The sequence below is a fragment of the Salmo salar genome, chromosome ssa11, assembly GCF_905237065.1.
Source record: "Salmo salar chromosome ssa11, Ssal_v3.1, whole genome shotgun sequence".
In the NCBI taxonomy this organism is placed as follows: Eukaryota; Metazoa; Chordata; class Actinopteri; order Salmoniformes; family Salmonidae; genus Salmo; species Salmo salar.
Window position 1 is genome coordinate 404,758 of NC_059452.1, and position 27,272 is coordinate 432,029.

The 27,272-nt window shown below is 41.6% G+C and overlaps 1 protein-coding gene across 1 annotated transcript in view; it reads right to left on the reverse strand.

Moving 5' to 3' along the window:
- Positions 1-25,708, reverse strand: part of LOC106562017 (ALK tyrosine kinase receptor) — a 285,056-nt gene extending 259,348 nt beyond the window's left edge. Inside the window, exon 1 of the mRNA XM_014126545.2 lies at positions 25,509-25,708. Within this exon, the coding sequence (XP_013982020.2) occupies positions 25,509-25,621 (113 nt within the window). The 5' untranslated portion in view covers positions 25,622-25,708. The remainder of the gene's footprint in view (positions 1-25,508) is intronic.
- Between the last annotated feature and the right edge of the window lie 1,564 nt (positions 25,709-27,272).

A 27,272-nucleotide genomic window follows, 5' to 3' on the forward strand; every position in this document is an offset into this window, starting at 1 on the left:
TACATTAACACCTGCTAACCATGAGTATGTGACAAATACATTTGATTTGATTTGGAAGGTGAGAAATTAATGGATGGACATAGAGATGGTGACAAAGGTAGAGAGATAGAAAAAGTGTGAAAGAAGGAATGTCAGAGATAGAGATGCATACACAGTGCCTAAAGTCTATGTATCCCTTGCACAGTCTTCACATTTTGATGTCTTGATATTTAACTTAACCTCTTACATCTAGACGTTCCGCTAGCAGAACACCTGCTCCAATATCCAATGATAGGCGTGGCACGAATTACAAATTCCTCAAAAATACAAAAACTTCAATTTTTCAAACATATGACTATTTCACAGCATTTTAAAGACAAGACGCTCCTTTATCTAACCACACTGTCCGATTTCAAAAAGGCTTTACAGCGAAAGCAAAACATTTGAGTTCTGTTATACTCACAGACACCATTCAAACAGTTTTAGAAACTTTAGGGTGTTTTCTATCCATATATAATAAGTATATGCATATTCTAGTTACTGGGTAGGATTAGTAACCAGATTAAATCGGGTACGTTTTTTATCCAGCCTTGAAAATACTGCCCCCTAGCCATAAGAGGTTAAAAACAAATTACTGGATTTTTTTCTTACCGATGTACACAACCTGCTCCACATTTTCAAATTTAAAGAACAATTATAGAAAATTGTCCAAATGAATAACACATTTAAAAGTAAGATGTCTTGATTGTGCATGTATTCACACCCGAGTTAGTACTTAATAGAAGCACCTTTGGCAGACATCACAACTGCGAATAATATTGAATAAGATTCTACCATAGACTTAGTTAGACACCTCTTCTTTGTATCCATCCCATTATGGAGTCAGTGAGAGCATGAAACTGAAAGGGTGTATACTGCCACCAGGTGTGTGTTGTTTGAACAGGTTGGTGATTTACTGCCACCTGCAGTTATGGAATGTTTGCTCATGACTATAATTCATTGGCTGATACCTCCTGATGACCTGGATGAAATTATGTGATCCTTCCTTAACCCATAAACAGTCCCACCCACTTACTTAAATTCCTCAATGGCGCTGCCCATGCTAGAACATTTTTTGGGGCACTAGAGATGTCTATCTACATCTATGTACGTTACCAACTTTCCACAACTTTTAAGGCAACATAGCTAAGTAAATTTGATTGGGAATCATTGAATGACAGCAATATTCAAACCTTATCTTTGATTTTTAAGCAGATGCAAGTCAGGACTGAGACTGCACCCTTCAGGAACACTAAAAACCTATTGGAAAGAAATTATGCTCTGTCTATAGCATTAAAATATGTGTAATTGTCCCTCTGAAAATAAAACTCTATCCCAGGGTTAGGTATTCAGAAGACTGAGCCAGGGTTTCCTCGAACCTTTCATATTGCTTTTGATCCTGACAAACTTTCCAGTCCTTGCCGGTGACAAGTATATCTATAACATGATGCTGCCACTACAATACTTTAAAATAAAGAGGGTCAACAACATTGCATTCACTCCATATTAGTGGCATGTGTTAAAAATGCACTCCAAATCATTCATTCTGTTTGCAACAAGGATGTTAAGTAATACTGCAAGACAACAAGGCAAAGAAGTTAGCTTTTTGGCCTTAAATCAAAAACTACAGAGTGGGAAGTTTGTCAGGATCAAAAGTGAAATATAAAAGGAGCAAATATACATGTAGTAAAAAAGTTAGAGGAAAACCCGCCTCAGTCTTCTAACAAAGCTAACCTTGGGATAGTTCGATTTTTCAGCTGGAAAATGATACAACGTTTAATGTCAAAGACACACCAGCATGGCTTTCTAACACACAAGGTTGATGGCACCTTAATTGGGGAGGATGGCTGGAGCAGGTAATGGCTGGAGCAGAACGAGTGGAAAGGTATCAAATTAATCACATGGTTGCCATGTGTTTGATGCCATTCCATTTGCTCTGTTTCTGCCATTACTGTGAGCCGTCCTCGCCTCAGCAGCCTACACCGCTTTCCAAGAGGTTGAGTGTTCCTGAGTGGTCCAGTCTCAGTCCTGACTTCAAGGACTGAGACTGTTTGGATATTGCTGTGAATATTGCAATGATTCCCAACCAAATTTACTGAGTTTGAGCAATTTTGACAAAAACAATGGATATATGTTGCCCTAACTTAGGGCTCCCAAGTGGCGCAGCAGTCTAAGGCACTGCATCTCAGTGCATGAGGTGTCACTACAGACACCCTGGTTTCAATCCAGGCTCTATCACAACCAGCTGTGATTGTGAGTCCCATAGGGCAGTGCACAATTGGCCCAGCATTGTCCGGTTTGGCCGGTGGAGGCTGTCATTGTAAATAAGAATTTGTTCTTAACCGACTTGCTGAAATAAAGGTTAAATACAAAAATAACAGTTATGCAAAGATTATTCAAAATCATTCACAGCTGTAAGTATTACATTTTATTATGAAGACATATTTTGTATTTTAAAAATGTTCTATAATTTTCTATAAATGTTGAGTAGGTTGTGTAGATAAATTGTAAAAATCTTAATCTATTTCCTTTTTAGATTTAATTTTAAGGTGGAAAAAGGTGAAGTGTGCAAGGGGTGTGTAGATTGTATATAGACAGATTACTTGCTTTACCCTGCTTTGCCCCGCACAGTAGGTTTAAGCCACTGTGTAGCTACTGTAGTACCAATCAAGAGAAAGGGAGACAGTATGGAGTCCATGGACCAGAAGCATTCTGTACAATACAGGATATCGTCCAATTACTTTTTCTTCTCTGACCCTAACGGGAAGGTACGAAGTCTATTAAACAGGTGGAACTCCCCAAGATTGGAACACCATGCTCAAGAGAAAAAAAAGAAAAAATTCTACGTCGGAAAGATACAAATATGTACCATTGACAAAACATTTGAGGCTAAACTTGTAGGAAATAGATAGACCATCCAAAAAAGACCAAAGTACATTTGAAAGGCCCTGCCATATGACAGTTGAAAAGCCTTACGATATGAACTTTTATTACTATCCGAGAACACGCTAGATTCTTCTGCTTCTTCACAAGCTAGAACCAACCTGAAATGAATCTCTCCAATGCATTCACAGAGGAACAACCACAACATAAGAGTATCACAATGTCTTGAGATCTGTCACCTCTCAATGTTTTTTTTTTGCCAGTCTACAAACACCCAGGTTACAGTAACTCACACATTGTTGCTTGTGAAGGAATCATAATACAAGCAATAAAGAGAAGTGTCCGCTATTTCATCTGGCCTGCATTGAAAAGCTCATTAAGACACAAACACTGTGAGAGTGAGTAGTCTTTGAGTGCCGCTTTGATTATTTTATCATTGCAGCTCTGATGGTCCATTTCATAACCATCAATCCTTCTCGGCTTTATGTGTGGGTGAGCGTCAAAAGGAACAGGCCCTTAATGTACTCTACCTAGATGGAGTTACCCGAGTATGTATGAGAATGCGAGTGACTGTGTGTGTGTGTGAGTGTGTGTGTGTTTGTGCATGCCTGTAAACAAGTGCTTGTACTCGTGTGTGGGTGAGTGTCTGCACGGGTGTTCTTGAGGCAACAAGCGAGCAATTTCACAGACAAGTTCAAACACGAAACATACAGAGCACTAGGCTGCTACTCCAGGGATACATAAAATATATAATCTAAGTAATCAGAAACAAGATGCTAAACTTTGAAGGTTATTTTTAAAGCTGTTCCTAATCAAATAGAATTATTTACCCAAAAAGGGGGAGATGAGATGTAGCCAAGGCTTTTTTTTTTACTGATCTCATACATAATTTGTATTTCTGAGTTCTTCTGTCAGACATTGTGTTACACAAATATTGTAACACCCAGATCTGTTTCACCTATCTTTGTGCTTGTCTCCACCCCCCTCCAGGTGTCGCCCATCTTCCCCATTATCCTCAGTGTATTTTTACCTGTGTTCTCTGTTGCTAGTTCGTTTTGTCCATCAAGCCTACCAGCGGTTTTCCCCTTGCTCCTGTCTTTTTCTATGTCCTGTTTTTTAGTTTTCACGGTTTTGACCATTCTGCCTGCCCTGACCCTGAGACTGCCTGCTGTTCTGTATCTTTTGACTCCGATCTGGATTACTGTCCTCTGCGTGATCTGTCATTTTGCCTGCCCTACACTTTTGTTACTTCGACACTGTCTGCATCTGGATCTTCCCTAAAACGTGTTAGTACGAACTGGCCATGACTGACCCAGCAGACTCTGACCATGCATGGAGACTCTGACCATGCATGGACATGCATGGAGTCCCCATGCATGTCTCAGAGCAGTGTGAAATGGTGCTGAAATAGTTGACCACACACTGGTAAGCTATTGCTTCAAATGCTATTGCTTCTAACTTAAATATGCTTTTTAAATAAATAAAACCTATGCCACTTTTAACAGCACATTACTCAACACTAGTGAGACTCATGTTGCCTACGGTAGGCCTACAGTATATCAACAACAACAAAAAATTAAATGATGTGACTCTCAGCCAATAATTAGATTTAGAGGATTGGAGGATTCTAAATTAATATCTAAGGGGCATTTTTCATTAAGGCAAATCTGATCTGTGAGAATATCTAAGGGGCTTTCATATAACTCTAAATTAGTTAATAATAATAATAATAATAATAATCGCTTTGTTTAAAAAAGAACAATATTTTGGAGATACTTTTATTTTTAAACAACCTAAAGTGAGTGATTGGAATCTGATTAAAGGCCAAAATACTTATTTCTGTTTTTAGAGGGAGAGAAACCATAAACCCACAATGCCTATTTTATGGACAAGGACAGCCAGGCAAACTCTCCACCAACCCAGACAACACTGGGCCAATTGTGTGCCGCCCTATGGAACTCCCAATCATGGTCGGCTGTGATACAGCCTGGATTCGAACCAGGAACTGTAGTGATGCCTCTTGCACTGAGATGCAAGAGGCATTCTATATCCTAGAAATGTTGCTTGTAGAATTCACAGCCTGCTACGCTTGTGAAAAACAGGGTTAATAATAATAATAACAATACTTCTTCCTCCTTCCACATGTTAAAGGTTACAATTGATCGTTTTTTTTATCAATTGGTATATTTGAGTTTAACCACAAAATATGTTGTACGATTTGTTCTGTATTTTCTGGTGGATTAAACTGAAATTGCAACCAACTTTTTATGGCTTGTTTAAAAAATAACTATATTTTTGTTTTCAAATAACCGAGCGAGAAAAAATGTCCATTCTTGAACATGGGGTGAGTTATTCTTACGAATTTGTAAATAAAGCCAGTTTGTTATTTAGAATGATTTATTTCTGTTTTTAGAGGGAGAGAAACCAAAAGCCCACGAATGCCGGCCACGAATGGATCTCCCATTCGTGGCCGGCACGGGTATCGAACCAACATCTGTAGCAAGGCAGTTTGCATAGAGCTGCAGTGCCTTAGACCGCTGTGCCTCCCAAACTTGGGAGGCCCCATTCAGAAACGTTTTAATGCTGATCAATTGCGCAAAGAATCAAACTACAGAGAGGTGATGGCAAGAGTCTATTGTCCTGCTAATAGCCCATAATGGTCTATTATAATACATGGGGAGTCTATAAATATATATAAATGCCTTCCTCACCATCTTAAATAAGCATGCCCCTTTCAAGAAATTTAGAACCAGGAACAGATATAGCCCTTGGTTCTCCCCAGACCTGACTGCCCTTAACCAACACAAAAATATCCTGTGGTGTTCTGCATTAGCATCGAACTGCCCCCGCGATATGCAACTTTTCAGGGAAGTTAGAAACCAGTACACACAGGCAGTTAGTAACGCCAAGGCTAGCTTTTTCAAACAGAAATTTGCTTCCTGCAACTCAAACTCTAAAAAGTTCTGGGACATTGTAAAGTCCATGGAGAATAAGAACACCTCCTCCCAGCTGCCCACTGCACTGAGGATAGGAAACTCTATCACCACCGATAAGCCCACTATAATTGAGAATTTCAATAAGCTTTTTTCTACGGCTGGGAATGCAGGGTTCAATTCTTGGGCCAACTCTTTTCTCTGTATACATCAATGATGTCACTCTTGCTGCTGGTGAATCTCTGATCCACCTCTATGCAGATGACACCATTCTGTATACTTCTGGCCCTTCTTTGGACACTGTGTTAACAACCCTCCAGATGAGCTTCAATGCCATACAACTCTCCTTCCGTGGTCACCAACTGCTCCTAAATACAAGTAAAACTAAATGCATGTTCTTCAACCGAACGCTGCCTGCACCTGCCCGCCTGTCCAGCATCACTTCTCTGGACGGTTCTGACTTGGAATTTGTGGACAACTAAAAATACCTAGGTGTCTGGTTAGACTGTAAACTCTCCTTCCAGACTCACATCAATCATCTCCAATCCAAAGTTAAATCTAGAATTGGCTTCCTATTTCGCAACAAAGCATCCTTCACTCATGCTGCCAAACTTACCCTCGTAAAACTGACCATCCTACCAATCCTCGACTTCGGCGATGTCATTTACAAAATAGCCTCCAATACCCTACTCAACAAGCTGGATGCAGTCTATCACAGTGCCATCCGTTTTGTCACCAAAGCCCCATATACTACCCACCACTGCGACCTGTACGCTCTCGTTGGCTGGCCTTCGCTTCATAATCGTCGCCAAATACATTGGCTCCAGGTCATCTACAAGACCCTGCTAGGTAAAGTCCCCCCTTATCTCCGCTCACTGGTCACCATAGCAGCACCCACCTGTAGCACGCGCTCCAGCAGGTATATCTCTCTGGTCACCCCTAAAGCCAACTCCTCCTTTGGTCGTCTCTCCTTCCAGTTCTCTGCTGCCAATGACTGGAACGAACTACAAAAATCTCTGAAACTGGAAACACTTATCTCCCTCACTAGCTTTAAGCACCAGCTATCAGAGCAGCTCCCAGATCACTGCACCTGTACATAGCCCATCTATAATTTAGCCCAAACTACTACCTCTTCCCCTACTTTATTTATTTATTTTATTTATTTTGCTCCTTTGCACCATATTATTTATATTTTAACTTTGAACTTTCTTCAAATAACAAATCTACCATTCCAGTGTTTTACTTGCTATACTTTATTTACTCTGCCACCATGGCCTTTTTTTGCCTTTACCTCCCTTATCTCACATCATTTGCTCACATTGTATATAGTCTTATTTTTTTCTACTGTATCATTGATTGTATGTTGTTTTACTCCATGTGTAACTCTGTGTTTTTGTATGTTGTCGAACTGCTTTGCTTTATCTTGGCCAGGTCGCAATTGTAAATGAGAAATTGTTCTCAACTTGCCTACCTGGTTAAATAAAGGTGAAATAAATAAAATAAATAAAAAATTGTCCTGCTAACAGACCATAATGGACTAGTATAATACATGGTGAGTCTATTGTCCTGCTAACAGCCCATAATGGGTTATTTTAATACATGGTGTCCAGGTCAGGATAACAAAACATTTCTTTATTAAAGACTATCAGAAAGAATGTTGGTACTTATTTATTTTGATCCAAAGCCATGAATGAGTGAGTCACTCAGCTTTATGTAGGTGCTGAGGCTATATTACTGCGCCATCAACTTGATTATTTAGCAGACATCACTTGCTTATATTCAGTCAACACACATATGGAATTTAATAGAACATTTTAGTTTATTTTAGAAAAAGTGTTAAAACAGTTTTAGTAAGTAATACTGAAGAGTAGAAACAAAATAAGTATATTTTTCAGGGTGTGCGCATGCAGGACAGAGGAATAGCAATTCTTACACTATTGTTCTAAATACAAATCACCTTCTTCATCCTCATCACTCAGTTCATCGAAATAACATTTTGAAGTCGTGAACAATTATCAGTTTCTATTTGGTTTATGTTGTCCTTTCATTTTCAGTTAGAGACACATTAGCGCCTTGAGACACAAAAGCATAATCAGTCCTTAACCTGTTATGGCTAGGGGGCAGTATTTTCACGGCTGGATAAAAAACGTACCCGATTTAATCTGGTTACTACTCCTGCCCAGTAACTAGAATATGCATATAATTATTGGCTTTGGATAGAAAACACTCCAAAGTTTCTAAAACTGTTTGAATGGTGTCTGTGAGTATAACAGAACTCAAATGGCAGTTCAAAACCTGAGAGATTCCTTTACAGGAAGTGGCCTGTCTGACCATTTCTTGAACTTCTTTGCCATCTCTATCTTTTACAAAGGATCTCTGCTCTAACGTGACACTTCCTACGTCTTCCATGGGCGCTCAGAGCCCGGGAAAAACCTGAATGTCGTCATCCCAGCCCCAGGCTGAAACACATTATCGCCTTTCTCAAGTGGCCGATCAAGGGACTGTGGGCTTAGGCGCGTGCCCTGGCCGCCCCCGTCTTTGTGATTTTTCCTCTGTTTGCCGAAAAGTAGATTCCCGGTCGGAATATTATCGCTTTTTTACGAGATAAATTGCATAAAAATTGATTTTAAACAGCGGTTGACATGTTTCGAAGTACGGTAATGGATTATTTAGATTTTTTTGTCACGAATTGCGCCATGCGCGCGACCCTGATTTACCATTTCGGATAGTTTCTGGAACGCACGAACAAAACGCCGCTATTCAGATATAACGATGGATTATTTGGGACCAAACCAACATTTGTTATTGAAGTAGCAGTCCTGGGAGTGCATTCTGACGAAGACAACAAAGGTAATAACATTTTTGTTACAGTAAATCTGATTTTGGTGAAGGCTAAACTTGCCGGGTGTCTAAATAGCTAGCCCGTGATGGCTGGGCTATGTACTTAGAATATTGCAAAATGTGCTTTCACCAAAAAGTTATTTTAAAATCGGACATATCGAGTGCATAGAGGAGTTCTGTATCTATAATTCTTAAAATAATTGTTAAGCTTTTTGTGAACGTTTATCGTGAGTAATTTAGTAAATTCTTAGTAAATTCCCCGGAAGTTTGCGGGGGGTATGCTAGTTCTGAACGTCACATGCTAATGTAAAAAGCAGGTTTTTGATATAAATATGAACTTGATTGAACAAAACATGCATGTATTGTATAACATAATGTCCTAGGTGTGTCATCTGATGAAGATCATCAAAGGTTAGTGCTGCATTTAGCTGTCTTCTGGGTTTTTGTGATATTATATGCTAGCTTGAAAAATGGGTGTCTGATTATTTCTGGCTGGGTACTCTGCTGACATAATCTAATGTTTTGCTTTCGCTTTAAAGCCTTTTTGAAATCGGACAGTGTGGTTAGATAAAGGAGAGTCTTGTCTTTAAAATGCTGTGAAATAGTCATATGTTTGAAAAATTGAAGTTTTTGTATTTTTGAGGAATTTGTAATTCGCGCCACGCCTATCATTGGATATTGGAGCAGGTGTTCCGCTAGCGGAACGTCTAGATGTAAGAGGTTAACTCCTCCTCCTTTCGCTGCTCTGGAGCAATGAAGCAGTGACGCAGGGTACCGTACTAAACCACAAAGTACCTCTAAATCCCGCAGCATAATCTCAAAACATTTAGTTAGCAACCAATGTACCACGACGGTACCCAGCCCCTCAATAACTGCTGTTAGCAGCACCGCCTCCTTGGCCAACCCGGTTTCCCGGGAACCCTGCTTACCTCCCCCGGAATGCTTCGATGGAGAGTCGGGCATCTGTCGGAAGTTTCTTGAATAGAGTTCCCTGATCATCGATCTGCAGCTCTCCTCCTTCCCCTCGGACCGCTCTAAGATAGCGTACTACATCACGCTGATTGCCTGGGAGGGCTCTTACCTGAATTTCAGCAGTATGGGAACTGCAGTCGGCTGTATGCTTCAGTCTGGAGAAGTTACTCCAGTTACTCCAGGTTCGAAAAGACTCCCACAGTGTGCCAGACTATGTGGTGGATTTCCACATAGTCTGGCAGCTGAGAGTGCCTGGAACCCGGAGGCGCTGTTCAACATGTTCCTGCACTGAGTATCAGGGGAAATAAAGGATGAGCTTGCAGCCCGGGAACTACAGACGGCTCTCGACTCGCTCATCGCCTTGACCATTCGGATCGATGGGCGACTACGGGAATGAAGGAAGGAGAGGAGATTTGATTTCACCCAAGGATTCCACCTCGTCTTCGAGGCATCCCGGAAGTCCCCGATGACTTCGTTGCCGAGAGAACCTGAGGCTACCCGAGTTTCCAGAGAGTCACCAAAGGCTGACGATTCACTTCTTCCCGAGCCAATGCAACTAGGCAGAGCTAGGCTATCTCCAGCCAAATGGCTATACAGTGCTCTGGCACCCCAATGGTGGAACAAGCTCCCTCACGACGCCAGGACAGCGGAGTCAATCACCACCTTCCGTAGACACCTGAAACCCCACCTCTTTAATGAATACCTGGGATAGGATATAGTAATCCTTCTAACCCCCCCCTCATCAAAAAAAAGATATAGATGTACTATTGTAAAGTGGTTGTTCCACTGGATATCTTAAGGTGAATGCACCAATTTGTAAGTCGCTCTGGATAAGAGTGTCTGCTAAATGACGTAAATGTAAAAATGTAAAAAAGTCTTCACTGCGTGGTCTCCGCCAACCCGACCACCTGGAGCCAGCAACTAGTGTGGGTTGAATATGCCCGCAACACCCTTCCTTGCTCTGAGATGGGTCTCTCATCTTTTGACTTTTCCCTGGGCTATCAGCCCCCCGCTCTTCCCTGAGCAAGAGGAAGAGGTCGGCATACCATTGGCCCAGATGTTTGTCCGCCACTGTCGTCGTACCTGGAAGGGAGCCCATTTGGCCCTTCTCAAGACCACCTCTAGGTATCGACGACAAGCAGACCGCCACTGAACCCAAACTCCCCGGGATCGTCTTGGGCAGAAGGTATGGCTGTCCCCATGATCATCTCTATTGTTTTGCTGACATTGAGTGAGAGGTTATTTTCCTGACACCAGACTCCGAGGGCCCTCACCTCCTCTCTGTAGGCCGTCTCGTCATTGTTGGTAATGAAGCCTACCACTGTAGTGTCGTCTGCATACCTGATGACTGAGTTGGAGGCGTGCATGGTCACTCAGTCGTGGGTGAACAGGGAGTACAGCAGAGGGCTGAGAACACACCCTTGTGGGGTCCCAGTGTTGAGGATCAGTGGGTTGGAGATGTTGTTTCCTACCTTCACCAACTGGGGCAGCCCGTCAGGTTGTCCAGGACCCAGTTGCACAGGGTGGGGTCGAGACCCAGGGTCTCAAGCTTAAGGATAAGTTTGGAGGGTACTAGGGTGTTGAATGCTGAGCTGTAGTCAATGAACAGCATTCTTACATAGGTATTCGTCTTGTCCATATGGGATAGGGCAGTGTGCAGTGTGATGGCGATTGCATCGTCTGTGGACCTATTGGGGCAATGAGCAAATTGGAGTGGGTCTAGAGTAACAGGGCGGGTGGAGGCGATATGATCCTTGACTAGTCTCTCAAAGCACTTCATGATGTAGGAAGTGAGTGCTACGGGGCGATAATCATTTAGCTCAGTTACCTTAGCTTTCTTGGGAACAGGAACAATGGTAGCAATCTTGAAGCATGTGGTGACAGCAGACTGGTATAGGGAGAGATTGAATATTTCCGTAAACACACCAGCCAGCTGGTCTGCGCATGCACTGAGGATGCGGCTAGGGATGCCGTCTGGGCCGGCAGCCTTGCGAGGGATAACAAGTTTAAATGTTTTACTCACGTCTGCAACGGAGAAAGAGAGCCCAGTCTTTGGTAACGGGTCGTGTCGGTGGCACTGTATTGTCCTCAAAGCGCGCAAAGAAGTTGTTAATTTGCCTGGGTGCAAGACGTCGATGTCCGCGACGGGGTTGGTTTTCTTTTTGTAATCCGTGATTGTCTGTAGACCCTGCCACATACGTCTCATGTTTGAGCCATTGATTTGCCACTCCACTTTGTCTCTATACTGATGCTTTGCTTGTTTGATTGCCTTAAGGAGGGAATAACTACAATGTTTGTATTCGGTCATGTTTACATTTGCCTTGCCATGATTAACCTCTCTAGGCTAGGCGGGACGAATTCGTCCCACCTACGTAACAGCCACTGCTATCCTGTGGCGCGATTTTCAAAACCTTAAAAATCCTATTACTTCAATTTCTCAAACATATGACTATTTTACAGCCATTTAACCTGTTAGGGCTAGGGGGCAGCATTGACACGGCTGGATAAAAAACATACCCGATTTAATCTGGTTACCACTCCTACTCAGTAACTAGAATATGCATATACTTATTACATATGGATAGAAAACACCCTACATTTTCTAAAACTGTTTGAATGGTGTCTGTGAGTATAACAGAACTCAAATGGCAGGTCAAAACCTGAGAGATTCCTTTACAGGAAGTGGCCTGTCTGACCATTTCTTGAACTTCTTTTCCATCTCTATCATTTACTAAGGATCTCTGCTCTAACGTGACACTTCCCACGTCGTCCATAGGCGCTCAGAGCCCGGGAAAAAACAGAATGTCGTCATTCCAGCCCCAGGCTGAAACACATTATCGCCTTTCTCAAGTGGCCGATCAAGGGACACTGGGCTTAGGCGCGTGACCCGACCGCCCCCGCCTTTGGGATTTTTTTCCTCTGTTTGCCGAAAAGGAGATTCCCTGTCGGAATATTATCGCTTTTCTACGAGAAAAATGGCGTAAAAATTGATTTTAAACAGCGGTTGACATGCTTCGAAGTACGGTAATGGAATATTTAGAATTTTATTGTCACGAATTGCGCCATGCGCGTGACACTTCTTTACTATTTCGGATAGTGTCTGGAACGCACAAACAAAACGCCGCTATTCGGATATAACGATGGATTATTTTGGACCAAACCAACATTTGTTATTGAAGTAGCAGTCCTGGGTGTGCATTCTGACGAAGACAACAAAAGGTAATCAAACTTTTATAATAGTAAATATGATTATGGTGAGTGCTAAACTTGCCGGGTGTCTAAATAGCGAGCCCGTGATGCCTGGGCTATGTACTTAGAATATTGCAAAATGTGCTTTCACCAAAAAGCTATTTTAAAATCGGACATATCGAGTGCATAGAGGAGGTCTGTATCTATAATTCTTAAAATAATTGTTATGCTTTTTGTGAACGTTTATCGTGAGTAATTTAGTAAAATGTTAGCGAATTCCCCGGAAGTTTGCGGGGGGTATGCTAGTTCTGAACGTCACATGCTAATGTAAAAAGCTGGTTTTTGATATAAATATGAACTTGATTGAACAGAACATGCATGTATTGTATAACATAATGTCCTAGGAGTGTCATCTGATGAAGATCATCAAAGGTTTGCAATATTCTCAGTAGATAGCCCGGCATCACAGGGCTAGCTATTTAGACACCCACCAAGTTTAGCACTCACCAAAATCAGATTTACTATAAGAAAAATGTTATTACCTTTGCTGTCTTCGTCAGAATGCACTCCCAGGACTTCTACTTCAATAACTAATGTTGGTTTGGTCCAAAATAATGTGTCTGATTATTTCTGGCTGGGTACTCTGCTGACATAATCTAATGTTTTGCTTTCGCTGTAAAGCCTTTTTGAAATCGGACAGTGTGGTTAGATAAAGGAGAGTCTTGTCTTTAAAATGCTGTGAAATAGTCATATGTTTGAAAAATGGAAGTTTTTGTATTTTTGAGGAATTTGTAATTCGCGCCACGCCTATCATTGGATATTGGAGCAGGTGTTCCGCTAGTGGAACGTCTAGATGTAAGAGGTTAAAGAATTTATGAAAGAGATTGGTGTGTTTTGTCACTATCTAATCATGGCATGTTCAATGACAGACATGTATTTGTTAAAAATGTATCACTTGACGGTTTCATTTCTGAGCGACAAATAAACCTGTTTTTGTAAAACTCTATATACCCACCTCACTGTCAGAAACATAAGTAACTGTTATGTTTTACACAGTGAAATGTAACAAATAACTAATACATTTTTCATAAAGAACTGTACAAATTATACATTTGTGACATCAAAATTGTATTTATTTATTCAATACAGTAGTATGAGATCAGAATGCAAAACATTTACATTTTAATCTATGAATAAAAATTCTGAGAACAGTAATATTTTACAAACACATGGAAGTTCCCATAAGCAATCATTTCCTATGAAAAAACACAAATGTGAAAAATTGCTGTATATACAGTAGCATTTTGGAAATAAACACTTCACATACTCATCAGCATTCTGGGGTCCTTATAAAACCCTCTCCACCTGGCCAACACCACTACTCAACCTAGGGCTATATAGTTAGGAGAGATGCCTCTTATTCCAGGAGGACCCCCACACTCATCCCTATCTGGCAGCCCTTCCTGGTCCCAAGTGACACAGGTGCCACTCTACCAGCCGGTAACACACTTTCTTTCCTCTTGATCAAGGAGGTATTTTGGAATTAGAGCACCCGACTGCCCCTGCTTGAGGTGGATTCATTCAATTTGAAAAGTCAAGAGGGGGGTGGGGGAGATGACAACACGATAAGAGCAGAAATTCACTTCCCCACTTCCTCATTTGCAGGTGAATTATCGCAATCTGTTTTCCTAGGCTGAGGAAGCTTATGTCATAGAGCAGTATGAGGCCCAGGGGGAATGTGTGTGCCCATTCCATGGCAAATATGATGTTACTATGCAAACAGAATGTGGTGAGGGTTTTAGTGTGTGTTTTAACTGTATAAATATGGTGTAACACTGCATTGATGCATAAACATTATTCGAAGAGGAGTGCTCTTGAGCTAAGAATGAAAAAAAAAAAATAATAGGCTACATAAATGGACGTCATCCTGTACACAAATAAATAATTTATCTTAATTTACATGCCTAAAATGTAACATTTCAGCATTCAAGGTTCCAATTTATATGAGTTGCTGACAAATAATACACACATAAATATCACTTCAGGGGTAAATATCACTAGCAGGAAGGGGATTAGGCAACACCGGTGGTGTCCCCTTTCAAATTAATCATGACAACACCTCCTCTGAGGTAGTACTTTGGACACAGACCTGGAGAATATAGATTAGAAAAAAAAGTATTTCCTTCATATTCACGTTGATACAAACGGGCACATCAAGTAAGATGACTCCTTTGATAGATTCGTCTAATGTCTGGTTTGTCAGGCGTTATTTTGTTCACTCCGCAACAATGCTACTCCTCAGCACTTTCGCCAAAGGTGATCAAATAAACTATTCGGTTGGCTGTGAAAAACTAGGTTAATGTCCTGTTGCAAATGTTCCCTCTGTGTTGTTTCTTCTCCTTTCAAGCTCAGGGGGAGGAACATAGAATGTAACTCGAGAATACACAATTAGAGATGGTAGAAATGAGAGACGGAGAGTGTGAATTCAGAGAGAGAGCGAGAAAAGGAGGGGGATAAAGGTCTTGAGCTTACATAACCGTCTGGGAAGACGAAAAGCATCTATCAGACGCACTTTAATATTCAACGCGGCTCGCTAGGAGGAGAGAAAGAGAGAGGGACTTTCGCCTGCCACTGTAATGCATCTGAAGTTGACATGAGATCTCTCATTCAAAGACAGGCTGTTGTTTTTTCATCAGAGTCTTTATATGAGGCTGAAGTTTTTCATTTCTACAGCAACTCTGGCTTTGTACTGTAGGACCTACCAGAAGTTGGAGTAGCATCCCAAACACTTCTGTAATCATGTTTTGTTGCAACACAAAGAGAGAAAGGGAGGGTGAGAGAGGGATAGGAGGGGGAGCTGGATAGACAGACAGGCAGACAAAAAGTTGTGGAGGAATGCAAGCTGAAAAGTGAGTGACAAATAGAGGTTAGGTGAAACAGAGAGAGAAAGAGAGACACTGCGCCGTTAGAATTCATATAGATGCTGTGACCACAATAGTTGTTTTCTTCTTCTTTTCAAAAAACAACATTATTTTGGTGGAGTTTGTAAAGACTTTTGTTGATTTGTGAAAGTGGTCAACTGGCTACTTAACAAGACAAGACTTTGATGTGGGAAAATCGTATAGCCTCAGGCAATACAGTTCTGTCTCCATCTCAACTCCATGTCCTCAAATGTCTAATCCTCATGATTATATTTTGTGAGAAATGTATAAATAGATTACTCTGCAGTAGTGGTAGTAACAAGAGCAGAGAATGCAGTGAAGAAAGTATGAAGTTGTGTTACTGTCAGAATAAATAGCCGTAATTGTACAGGGTGAAAAATTGTTGTTTCGGGGTGCTTTTATGATTCTAGAAAGTATTTTGGATTTGTGGTGCAGCGGTCTAAGGCACTGCTTTGCAGCGTTGCGGCGTCACTACAGTATTGCGGCGTCATTTCGATTAAACTCACCAACTGCTCCTGACTCCCTGCGTCTCCGTTGCAAGTAAACTCAGCAAAAAAAGAAACGTCTCTTTTTCAGGACCCTCTTTTTCAAAGATAATTTGTAAAAATCCAAATAACTTCACAGATTTTCTTTGTAAACGGTTTAAACACTGTTTCCCATGCTTGTTCAATGAACCATAAACAATTAATGAACATGCACCTGTGGAACGGTCGTTAAGACACTAACAGCTTACAGACGGTAGGCAATTAAGGTCACAGTTATGAAAACTTAGGACACTAAAGAGGCCTTTCTACTGGCTCTGAAAAACACCAAAAGAAAGAATCCCAGGTCCCTGCTCATCTGCGTGAATGGGCCTTAGGAATGCTGCAAGGAGGCATGAGGACTGCAGATGTGGCCAGGGCAATAAATTGCAATGTCCGTACTGTAAGACGCCTAAGACAGCACTACAGAGAGACAGGATGGACAGCTGATCATCCTCGCAGGGGCAGCACACGTATAACAACACCTGCACAGGATCGGTGCATCCAAATATCACACAGGTACAGGATGGCAACAACAACTGCCGAGTTACACCAGGAATGCACAATTCCTCCATCAGTGCTCAGACTAAGTGGAACGTCTCGCCAATATCCAATGATAGGGGGTGGCGTGAATTACAAACTCCTCAAAAATCCCAAAACTTCAATTTTTCAAACATATGACTATTTTACACCATTTTAAAGACAAGACTCTCCTTTATCTAACCACATTGTCCGATTTCAAAAAGGCTTTACAACGAAAGCAAAACATTAGATTATGTCAGCAGAGTACCCAGCCAGAAATAATCAGACACCCATTTTGCAAGCTAGCATATAATGTCACAAAATCCAAAACCACAGCTAAAGGCAGCACTAACCTTTGATGTTCTTCATCAGATGACACTCCTAGGACATTATGTTATACAATACATGCATGTTTTGTTCAATCAAGTTCATATTTATATCAAAAACCAGCTTTTTACATTAGCATGTTTTGATCAGAACTAGCATACCCACCGAAAACTTCCGGTGAATTTACTAAATTACTCACGATAAACGTTCACAAAAAACATAACAATTATTTTAAGAATTATAGATACAGAACTCCTTTATGCAATCGCGGTGTCCGATTTTAAAATAGCTTTTCGGTGAAAGCACATTTTGCAATATTCTGAGTAGATAGGCTGGCCATCACAGGCTAGCTATTTTGACACCCACCAAGTTTGGCACTCACCAAACTCAGATTTACTATAAGAAAAATTGGATTACCTTTGCTGTTCTTCGTCAGAATGCACTCCCAGGACTTCTACTTTACACCCAATGTTGTTTTGGTTCCAAATAATCCATAGTTATTTCCAAATAGCGGCATTTTGTTCTTGCGTTCAAGACACTATCCGAAGGGTGACGCGCCGGCGCATATCGTGACAAAAAAATTCAAAATATTCCATTACCATACTTCGACACGCATGTCAAACGCTGTTTAAAATCAATTTTTATGCGATTTTTCTCGTAAAATAGCGATAATATTCCGACCGGGAGACGTTGTTTTCGTTCAAAGACTGAAAGAAGAAAATGGAGTCGTCATGTGGACGCGCATCTCCAGTGTCATTGTTCCCTGCCTGACCACTCACAAAAACTCCTGCTGTTTTTCGCCCAGAGACTGCATAGAAGTCATTCCACTTTCTGGCGCCTTCTGAGAGCCAATGGAAGCCTTAGAAAATGTCACGTTACAGCAGAGATGCTGTTTTTTTGATAGAGATGCCACAGAAGGAGAACAAATTGTCAGACAGGGCTCTTCCTGTATGGAATCTTCTCAGGTTTTGGCCTGCCATATGAGTTGTGTTATACTCACAGACACCATTCAAACAGTTTTAGAAACTTTAGAGTGTTTTCTATCCAAATCTACTAATTATATGCATATTATAGTTTCTGGGCAGGAGTAGTAACCAGATTAAATCGGGTACATTTTTTATCCAGCCGTGAAAATACTGCCCCCTATCCCAAACAGGTTAAAATACATTTTGAACATGAGCACTTTCCACACTGCACCTTGGTCTACTCCTTTTGACGAGCGTTACAGAAGATCCCACCTCAATATGACCAAGCAGCGTGGGGTGGACCAGTGGACTGTTGAGGAAATTAGAAGGAATATATCGTGGACTTTGGAAGGAATAGTGGCAGGAGACACGAGCCTGCCAGGGCAGCAGGTGGAAGCAGCGAAGGAGGGACAGCTACAAAGTTGGGAAGGAAGGCCACAGAATCCCCAATAAAAAAAATTGGGGGGGGCACATGGAGCAGTCGGCGGAGCCGAGGAGAGAAGCAGAGCCAATCCAGGAGAAGAGAGATATGGGAGAGTTGTTGAGTTGTTGGAGGAAGCACGGATTTTTCCCAAAGGAACGTGTTATCAGTTTGGTGCCACCAGAGTCAGCTCCCTGAACTCTCCCTGAGGTGCGTTACCAGTCTGGCGCCACCTGTACCTGCTCCACGCACTCGGCCTCCAGTGAGTCTCTCCAGTCCGGGGCGTCCTGTTCCTGCTCCCCGCATTTGCCCTGAGGTGCGTATTACTAGTCTGGCGCCACCTATGCCAGCCCCACGCATCAGGCCTCCACTGCTCATTCCCAGTCCAGAGCTTCCGGCGACAGTTCCCAGTCCAGAGCTTCCGGCGACGGCCTGCAGTCCGGAACCTCCTCAGACGGCCTGCAGTCCGGAACCTCCAGAGACGGCCTGCAGTCCGGAACCTCCTGAGACGGCCTGCAGTCCGGAACATCCAGCGACGGCCTGCAGTCCGGAACCTCCAGGGGGGGTTCCAGTTCTGAGCCTCCGGCGATGATCCACGGTCTGGTTCCTCCGAAGATACAAGTGCGGAGGGATCAACGGGCGGAGTGGGGGCTACGCCCCAAACCAGAGCCGCCGCCAAGAGTAGATGCCCACCCGGACCCTCCCCTATGGGTTCAGGTTTGCGGCCGGGAGTCCGCACCTTTAGGGGGGGGTGACCTTAGATTGCCGTTTATTTTCCCTTTTTTTGGGTTAGGTCAGGGTGTGATGTGGGGTGGGCATTCTATGCCAGTCTATGTTTTCTATTTCTTTGTGTTGAGCCGAGTATGGTTCCTAATCAGAGGCAGCTGTCAATCGTTGTCTCTGATTCGGAATCATACTTAGGCAACCCTTTTCCCTCCTTCTGTGTGGGATCTTGTTTTTGAAGAGCTCAGTTAGCTTGCAGAACGTGACGTTCGTTTTTCCTTGGTTTGTTATTTTTTTTTGAGTATTCTGAGTTCAAATACATGTTGAACATGAGTACTTTCCACGCTGCACCTTGGTCTACTCCTTTTGACAAGCGTTACAGTCACAGTCCATTTCAATGCTTGACTATGGGATTTTGATCCCTTCAGCGGGATCTGTTCGCTAAGAGGTTTTAATGCGTGTTGTCACTCCTCCTGGCTTTGATATACACTGAGTGTACAATACATTAAGAACATGTACTTTCCATGACATAGAATGACCAGGTGAAAGCTATGATCACTTATTGATGTCACTTGTTAAATCCACTTCAATCAGTGTAGATGAAGGGGAGAAGTTAAATAATGATTTTTAAGCATTGAGACAATTGAGACATGGATTGTGTGCCAAACATTAGGAGGGTGAATGGGCAATACAAAATATTTAAGTGCCTTTGAACAGGATATGGTAGTAAGTGCCAGGTGTACCGATTTGTGTCAAGAATTGCAACGCTGCTGGGTTTTTCATGTTCAACAGTTTCCCATGTGTATCAAGAAGAGTCAATGCCCCGACGAATTGAGGCTGTTCTGAGGACAAAAGGTGAGGGGGGTATGCAACTCAATGGTCCTAATGTTTGGTATACTCAGTTTATATTGGCATAATGTCTTTCATTAAGTTGAGGAAATGTATCCAATTGTTCAGAAGCCCAGGGGAGACCATGGGAAGAGAGAGTATGGTATTGTGTGTGCCTGTGAGTGTGCGCGCACGGCGCATGCCTGTGTGGACTTCAGGAAAAGGAGGACCGAGCACGCCCCCATTCTCATCAACAGGGCTGTACTGGAGCAGGTTAAGAGCTTCAAGTTCCTTGGTGTCTACATCACCAACAAACTAACATGGTCCAAGCACACCAAGCACATCGTGAAGAGGGCACAACAAAACCTTTTCCCCCTCAGGAGACTGAAAAGATTTGGCATAGGTCCTCAGATCCTCAAAAGGTTCTACAGCTGCACCATCGAGAGCATCCTGACTGGTTGCATCACTGCCCTGTATGGCAACTGCTCGGCCTCCGACCGCAAGGGATTACAGAGGGTTGTGGGAACGGCCCAGTACATCACTGGGGCAAAGCTTCCTGCCATCCAGGACCTCTATACCAGGCGGTGTCAGAGGAAGGCCACCCTAGTCATAGACTGTTCTCTCTGCTACCGCACGGCAAGCGGTACCGGAGCGCCAAGTCTAGGTCCAAGAGGCTTCTAAACAGCTTCTACCCCCAAGCCATAAGACTCCTGAACATCTAATCAAATGGCTACCCAGACTATTAGCATTGTGCCGCTGCTACACTCTTCTCATCTATGCATAGTCACTTCAATAACTCTACCTACATGTACATATTACCTCGACTAACCAGTGCTCCTGCACATTGACTCTGTACCGGTACCCCCTGTATATAGTCTCGCTATTGTTATTTTACTGCTGCTCTTTAATTACTTGTTCCTTTTATTTATGATTCTTATTCATATTTTTTAAACTGCATTGTTGGTTAGGGGCTTGTATGTAAGTATTTCACTGTAAGCTCTACACCTGTTGTATTTGGGTCATGTGACTAATATGATTTGATTTGATACCTTGACCCTCATGTGCTAGAGCCAATCTTCTCATTGATGACACATCCCCCCCACCCTCCTCCCCCCAGGCAGCACTGACAATTCACCTCTGACAGGTATTGTAACATCCTCCATCTCAAACCAACCCCCACCCGACTGTGACTCTTATTCCACTGACAGATGCACAGTGTGAGCTAGTAGTCTTTGAAGAGCAGAGGCCCTAGCAGAACCCCTGAGGCTGATGTTTAGGTAGAAAGAACTGGAGGTACAGTGAAGCATTTTTGTTGATTTTAGTATTATGAGCCCTTAGTATGAAAGTAATAACATACTGTATGCAACTGACTCAACAACGGCATATACAGTATACATATACAAGTTGAATGGGTTTAAAATAATTGTCCTCCAACAAGTTACTATATTATGGTTTGAGAGACAGAAAAAAACATATATATATATTACTCTGTCAATGTTTGACACTTTCTTTGGACCTTGGCCTCTTCAACAGTTGGAGAAACACTTTATTTAACCTGTTGGGGCTACAGGTTAGCAATGAACCCAGAGTCGGGATTGCTAACAAGGCTGGAAATTCAAAACATCAAAAATCTAATAATTTCAATTTCTCAAACAATCAACTATTTTACACAATTTAAAAGATAAACATCTCCTTAATCTAACCACATTGTTCGATTTTCAAAGAGGCTTTACGGCAAAAGCATAAAGTTAGATTATGTTAGGACAGTACATAGCCACAAAAGTACAAACATCCATTTTCAATTCAAGGTCAGGCGTCACCAAAAGCAGAAACCAGCTAGAATTATGCACTAACCTTTGTCAATCTCCATCAGATGACACTCCTAGGACATTATGTTATACAATACATGCATTTTTTGTTCCATCAAGTTCATATTTATATCCAAAAACAGCATTTTACAGTAGCGTGAAATTCTGATTTTTTCTTCTCTGAAATGCTTCCGGTGAACATAACAAAATTACTATTCGAAAACATTGGTAAATTATAATATTGTCATTCAAAGAATAATATATTATCATCTCGTAATTGCTACCGAATGGCCAGATCTCAAAATAACTTTACTGGGAAATCACATTTTGCAATAAACGGGGTGCTATGCTAAGAACAATAAGCTATGCTATACAGTTAGCATCATCTAATATCGATAATAACATTGTAAATATCCCCTTACCTTTGATTATCTCCATCAGAAGGCACTGCCAGGAATCCCAGGTCCGGAACAAATGTGGTTTCTTTTGACAAAGTTCATAATTTATGTCCAAATAACACCAAGTAGTTAGCGTTCATTATGCTCCCACAAAACGTGGTGGGGGGGGTGTAAATCACGCCGAAAAGCTAAAAAAACCTAGTAAATAATCTATTTACGTTCGTTCAAACATGTCAAACGTTGTTTAGCATTAATCTTTTGGTCCATTTTTAACGTTAAACATCAGTAATATTTTCACACAACCTATCCTATGTCTAGATAAACAATAATGACAAACTCACGCTTCTCAGATTTATGCGCAGGCGCAAAAAAATGAAGTGATGACATGTCAACTTCCTTGCATTCTAATTTGCTCTCTGTTTATCATAGACGCTTCAAACAACTTTATAAAGATCGTTGACATCTAGTGGAAGCCGTAGGTGTTGCGAAATGAATCCTTTCTCACTATGGTATCTATAAAACAATGACACTAAATAGTACAGTCACAAAATTCACATTTTTTTTAAATCTAATTTTTCACAGGTTTTTGCCTGCAATATGAGTTTTGTTATACTTACAGACACCATTCAAACTGTTTTAGAAAATTCAGAGTGTTTTCTATCCGAATGTGTTAATAATATGCATATCCTAGCTTCTGAGTTGGTGTAGGAGGCAGTTAAAAATGGGCACATATTTTTTTCAAAATTTCTCAATACTGCCCCCGAGCCCCAACAGGTTTAAGATGTGCCAACCAAATTGTATTTTTGCTTCAACCAACTCAGATTTGTAGTCTGTTTCTGAGTCTGGTTTTGGAATGGGACAGGTGCGAGGTGTGTCACATTATTCTTAGGCCCACTAGGCAACAGGGGAACTCAGGGGATTATGTTGTCATCTTATTAAGATATGTATTCATTTTATCCATGGTGAATCAGTGAGTCACGACCGTGTTCAAGTTTTTACTACCTTATAAAGTCTACATGCCATCAAGAAGCTGAGTGCAAATGCTAATACAAATTTGTCACACACCTGTAAATATGGTCTAATACTTTCAGAATATACATCTGGACATATTCATGCACATTTATCCAATTAAATGAAGAAGAACCCTGCAGCGAACATTATTTAACCCACTCTCTGAGAAAAAAAATCAAGATTATGTTCAAGCACACAATATTTTTCACTATGTTGGACCAGGTAACCTTCCGTTTCCAGCCATTTTATTGAAAATATTCAGTAATTGCAAATGGTTCAAAACATTGTTGTGATCTTGAATGCAGAGCAACATACTAATTATTTATCAACCAAACCTAACAATTTCTCCCCAGACCATTTAGTGTTTTTCTCTGTGCTCCTGTGTCTGTTTTTGTTTTTGTGTTTGTGTGTGTGTGTCTCTCTCTCTCTCTCTCTCTCTCTCTGTGATATTGAGCATTCCCTTAGCGGAGTGCTAGAAAGGAGAAAGGAGTTGGCTCAGAGGACTGATAGTGTGTGGCCGGATGACTGGGCCTGACTACCTAATCCATCACACATGTAACAACCGTGTCCGTGGTGTGCGTTTGGGGTCGGACACATGCAGACACACAACTACGCACGTAGACATATGTATGTCGGCATACACATAGGAAAACCACATTTATTTGTTTTTTCGATCCAGCACCTGATACACTGGATACACACAGAAGACATGCAGACAGGCACAATCTCATGCACATGCTCTTACATCAGGGCTCTCCAGCCCTGTTCCTGGAGAGCTACTGTCCTGTACGTTTTCAGTCCAACTCTAATCTAGCGCACCTGATTCTAATAATTAGCTGGATGATCAATTGAGTAAGGTTAGTTATAACTGGGGTTGAAGTGAGAAGGGTAGCTCTCCAGGAACAGAGTTGGAGAGCCCTGTCTTAGATATACACACACATACACACACACACACACACACACACACACACACACACACACACGCACACACATTGGAGGATAGACGAAAACACCTTTAGTAAAGGGCATCAATGCAATTTTTTGGTTGTGATTTCCCTGTGATTAGTTTGTGTTTTAAGGTCTGTATGTTGCGGTTGAATTATTCTGCATACCCCAGCTACCAGACATTTGCTTGTACGTGTGCATGAATGTTTGTGTTTACATAGACCAAGGGCTCAATACAATCATACCCGCATTGCAGTATTTACACAGTAGCTCTTTTTCCAATTGTCAAATTAACTCACTGATCCTGGGTACTGTATAAAAACCTACAACTACTACCAGTGCAACCACCTTCACAGGTATGCTTTCACATTTCAGAATTAGAAGTGTGTGGGCACAGGATGAAAATGATAAATAAAGACAGCGTAAACATCAAGCATGGTGGTGGTAGTGTGAAGGTTTGGGGATGCTTTGCTGCCTCAGGACCTGGATGACCTGGATGAACCATGAATTCTTCTCTGTATCAGAGAATTCTACAGGAGAATGTCAGGCCATCCGTCTGTGAGCTGAAGCTGAAGCGCAGCTGGGTCATGCAGCGAGACAATGATCCAAAACACACAATCAAGTCCACATGAACATAGTTAAAAAGCAACAAATTTGAAATTTTGGAATGGCCTAGTCAAAGTCCAGACTTAATCCCAATTGAGACGTTGTGGCAGGACTTGAAACGAGTTCATGCTTGAAAACCCACAAATGTCGCTGAGTTAAAGCAGTTCTGCATGCAAGAGTGGGCCAAAATTCCTCCACAGCGATGTGAGAGACTGATCAACAACTACAGGAAGCGTTTGGTTGCAGCCATTGCAGCTAAAGGTGGCACAACCAGTTAGAGTGTAAAGGAGCAATTACTTTTTCACACAGGGGAATTGGGTGTTGCATAACTTTCTTAGTGAAATAAATAAAATAAGTCTACATTTTTTTTGTTATTTGTAAACTCAGGTTCCCTTTATGTAATATTAGGTTTTGGTTGAAGATATGCTAACATTCAGTAGAAAAAAATATTAGAAAATAGAGAAAATCAGAAAGGGGGCAAATACTTTTTCACGGCACTATATGCTCCTGGAGGCAACGGTTCGATCCCCCGTTCCACCACGCACTTCCTGTGCAAAATCCCTCTCATTTATCTGCCCATCTATATTTCTATCTTGTATCTGTAAATACGTTACATTCTCCTTGAAAAAAGAAATAAAAATTAAGGCCTGCTTACCCTGTGATGCGCGGCAGCGTGTCGGTGGACAGGAGGGTTAGCGGATGTTTGTCCCTCTCGATGAGCCACACTGTGTAGCGTCCGCTCTTCTGGGGGTGCAGGAACACGGCCATGTCCAGCCCGCAGGGGTCCCGACCTCCCCACAGCCAGGGGCTCAGGACCCAGGGACCGGCCAATGCAGAGTCGTTCACCCACAGAAACTGACCTGAGCGAGATAGAGATATAAAGTTGTTATCTCTGTCATTTGATACTTGCAATCCTTCAGCATTGATTTGACAATATTTTTTATTTTGTATTGCTTTTGTTTTGTTTTGAATTTGAGGGGAATCCCTTGCCCCTACTTGCTAGACACTTGTGTAGATCTTAAAATATTGGATAGGTGGATGCAATATGGCCAATATGGAGCAACTACCATCTACATGAAATGGCTAGGGGAAGGAGCTACGGGTAGTTGCTGCAGAGTAAGAAGTGGGGTGGAGGTATTATTATTGTTATTATTAACATAAAGACGTGCCTCTGTCAGGGTTATGGTTAGTGATAGAACAAATGTTCCACATGAACTCTACATGATACTCATGCTATACCAATCAATGACTGATCTGCCATAATGGAGGACAAACTGATACCATTGGGCTATTGACTCAGTTATTGGTACTGCATTTGATGGATAGGACAATACAACCCTGCCCAGGGATGGACTGGGACCATTTCAAACACAGAAGACCCTCACACAAGTAAAAACATTTCCTCGTGGCTCCCACACCGGCCCATTTCTTTGCTCGAGGCCACCATGATTGGCCAAATAATTATAATTCTGTGCAAAAAACAAACAAACAATTTAGATATGCCTACTGGGCTAAAGATGGACCAGATCATCTGGCATTTGTCCAAACTGTCCTGTGGCCGGTTCATTTCTGACCTTGCTTATTTTCTAGTTCAAATGCAGGCTAATTCAGGCTCTACAATTTGTTTATTATTTGCCAGCAAAATAATGTTTTCATCTATTCATGAACAATTATGGTTCAATTGAGAAAACATTTAATTTACATCCTTTATAGACAAAACCACAATATTTCAAAGAGAAAATTAAACAAGACAACACCATAAAATACAGTGCTCTATAGGATTAATCTGAAAGCTACACAAATAAGAATTGACTTGAATGAGTAGAACAAAATGTAATAGCCTAGTGATTAGAGCATTGGATTTGTAACTGAAAGGTTGCAAGATCAAATCTCTGCGCTGACAAGGTAAAAAGCAGTCGTTCTGCCCCTGAACACTGTTCCTAGGCCGTCATTGAAAATAAGAATGTGTTCTTTAACTGACTTTCCTATTTAAATAAAGGTAAAAGGTAAAACAAAAGGAGGTACACCATCAAACCATGAATACAGGACATATCCTATGCTCTAGTATTGAAATGTTCTTTAATCATAAATGGTGAGACATACTTATAAAACATGAATAGACTTCTTTAGGTTTTAACTTCAACATCAGAATTAGAGGTTACTTCAGGTTAGCTTCTTCAAAGTGAGCCAAGTTGTGTGAGAAAGCTATTCATAAAAACTGAATTAGATGTAGAGTATCTTCACTCGCATAGTGTATTTTAAAATCGGCACTTTATAACCAATATAATGCAATCACATGCCAGACACAAAGGACTACTGTGATATAATTTTTATTTCCTCTGGCAAAGACCAACAGTATAAATACACAATGAAATCTCTTGACTTTGAAATGATAATGTTCAGTTTGACGTGGTTTGAC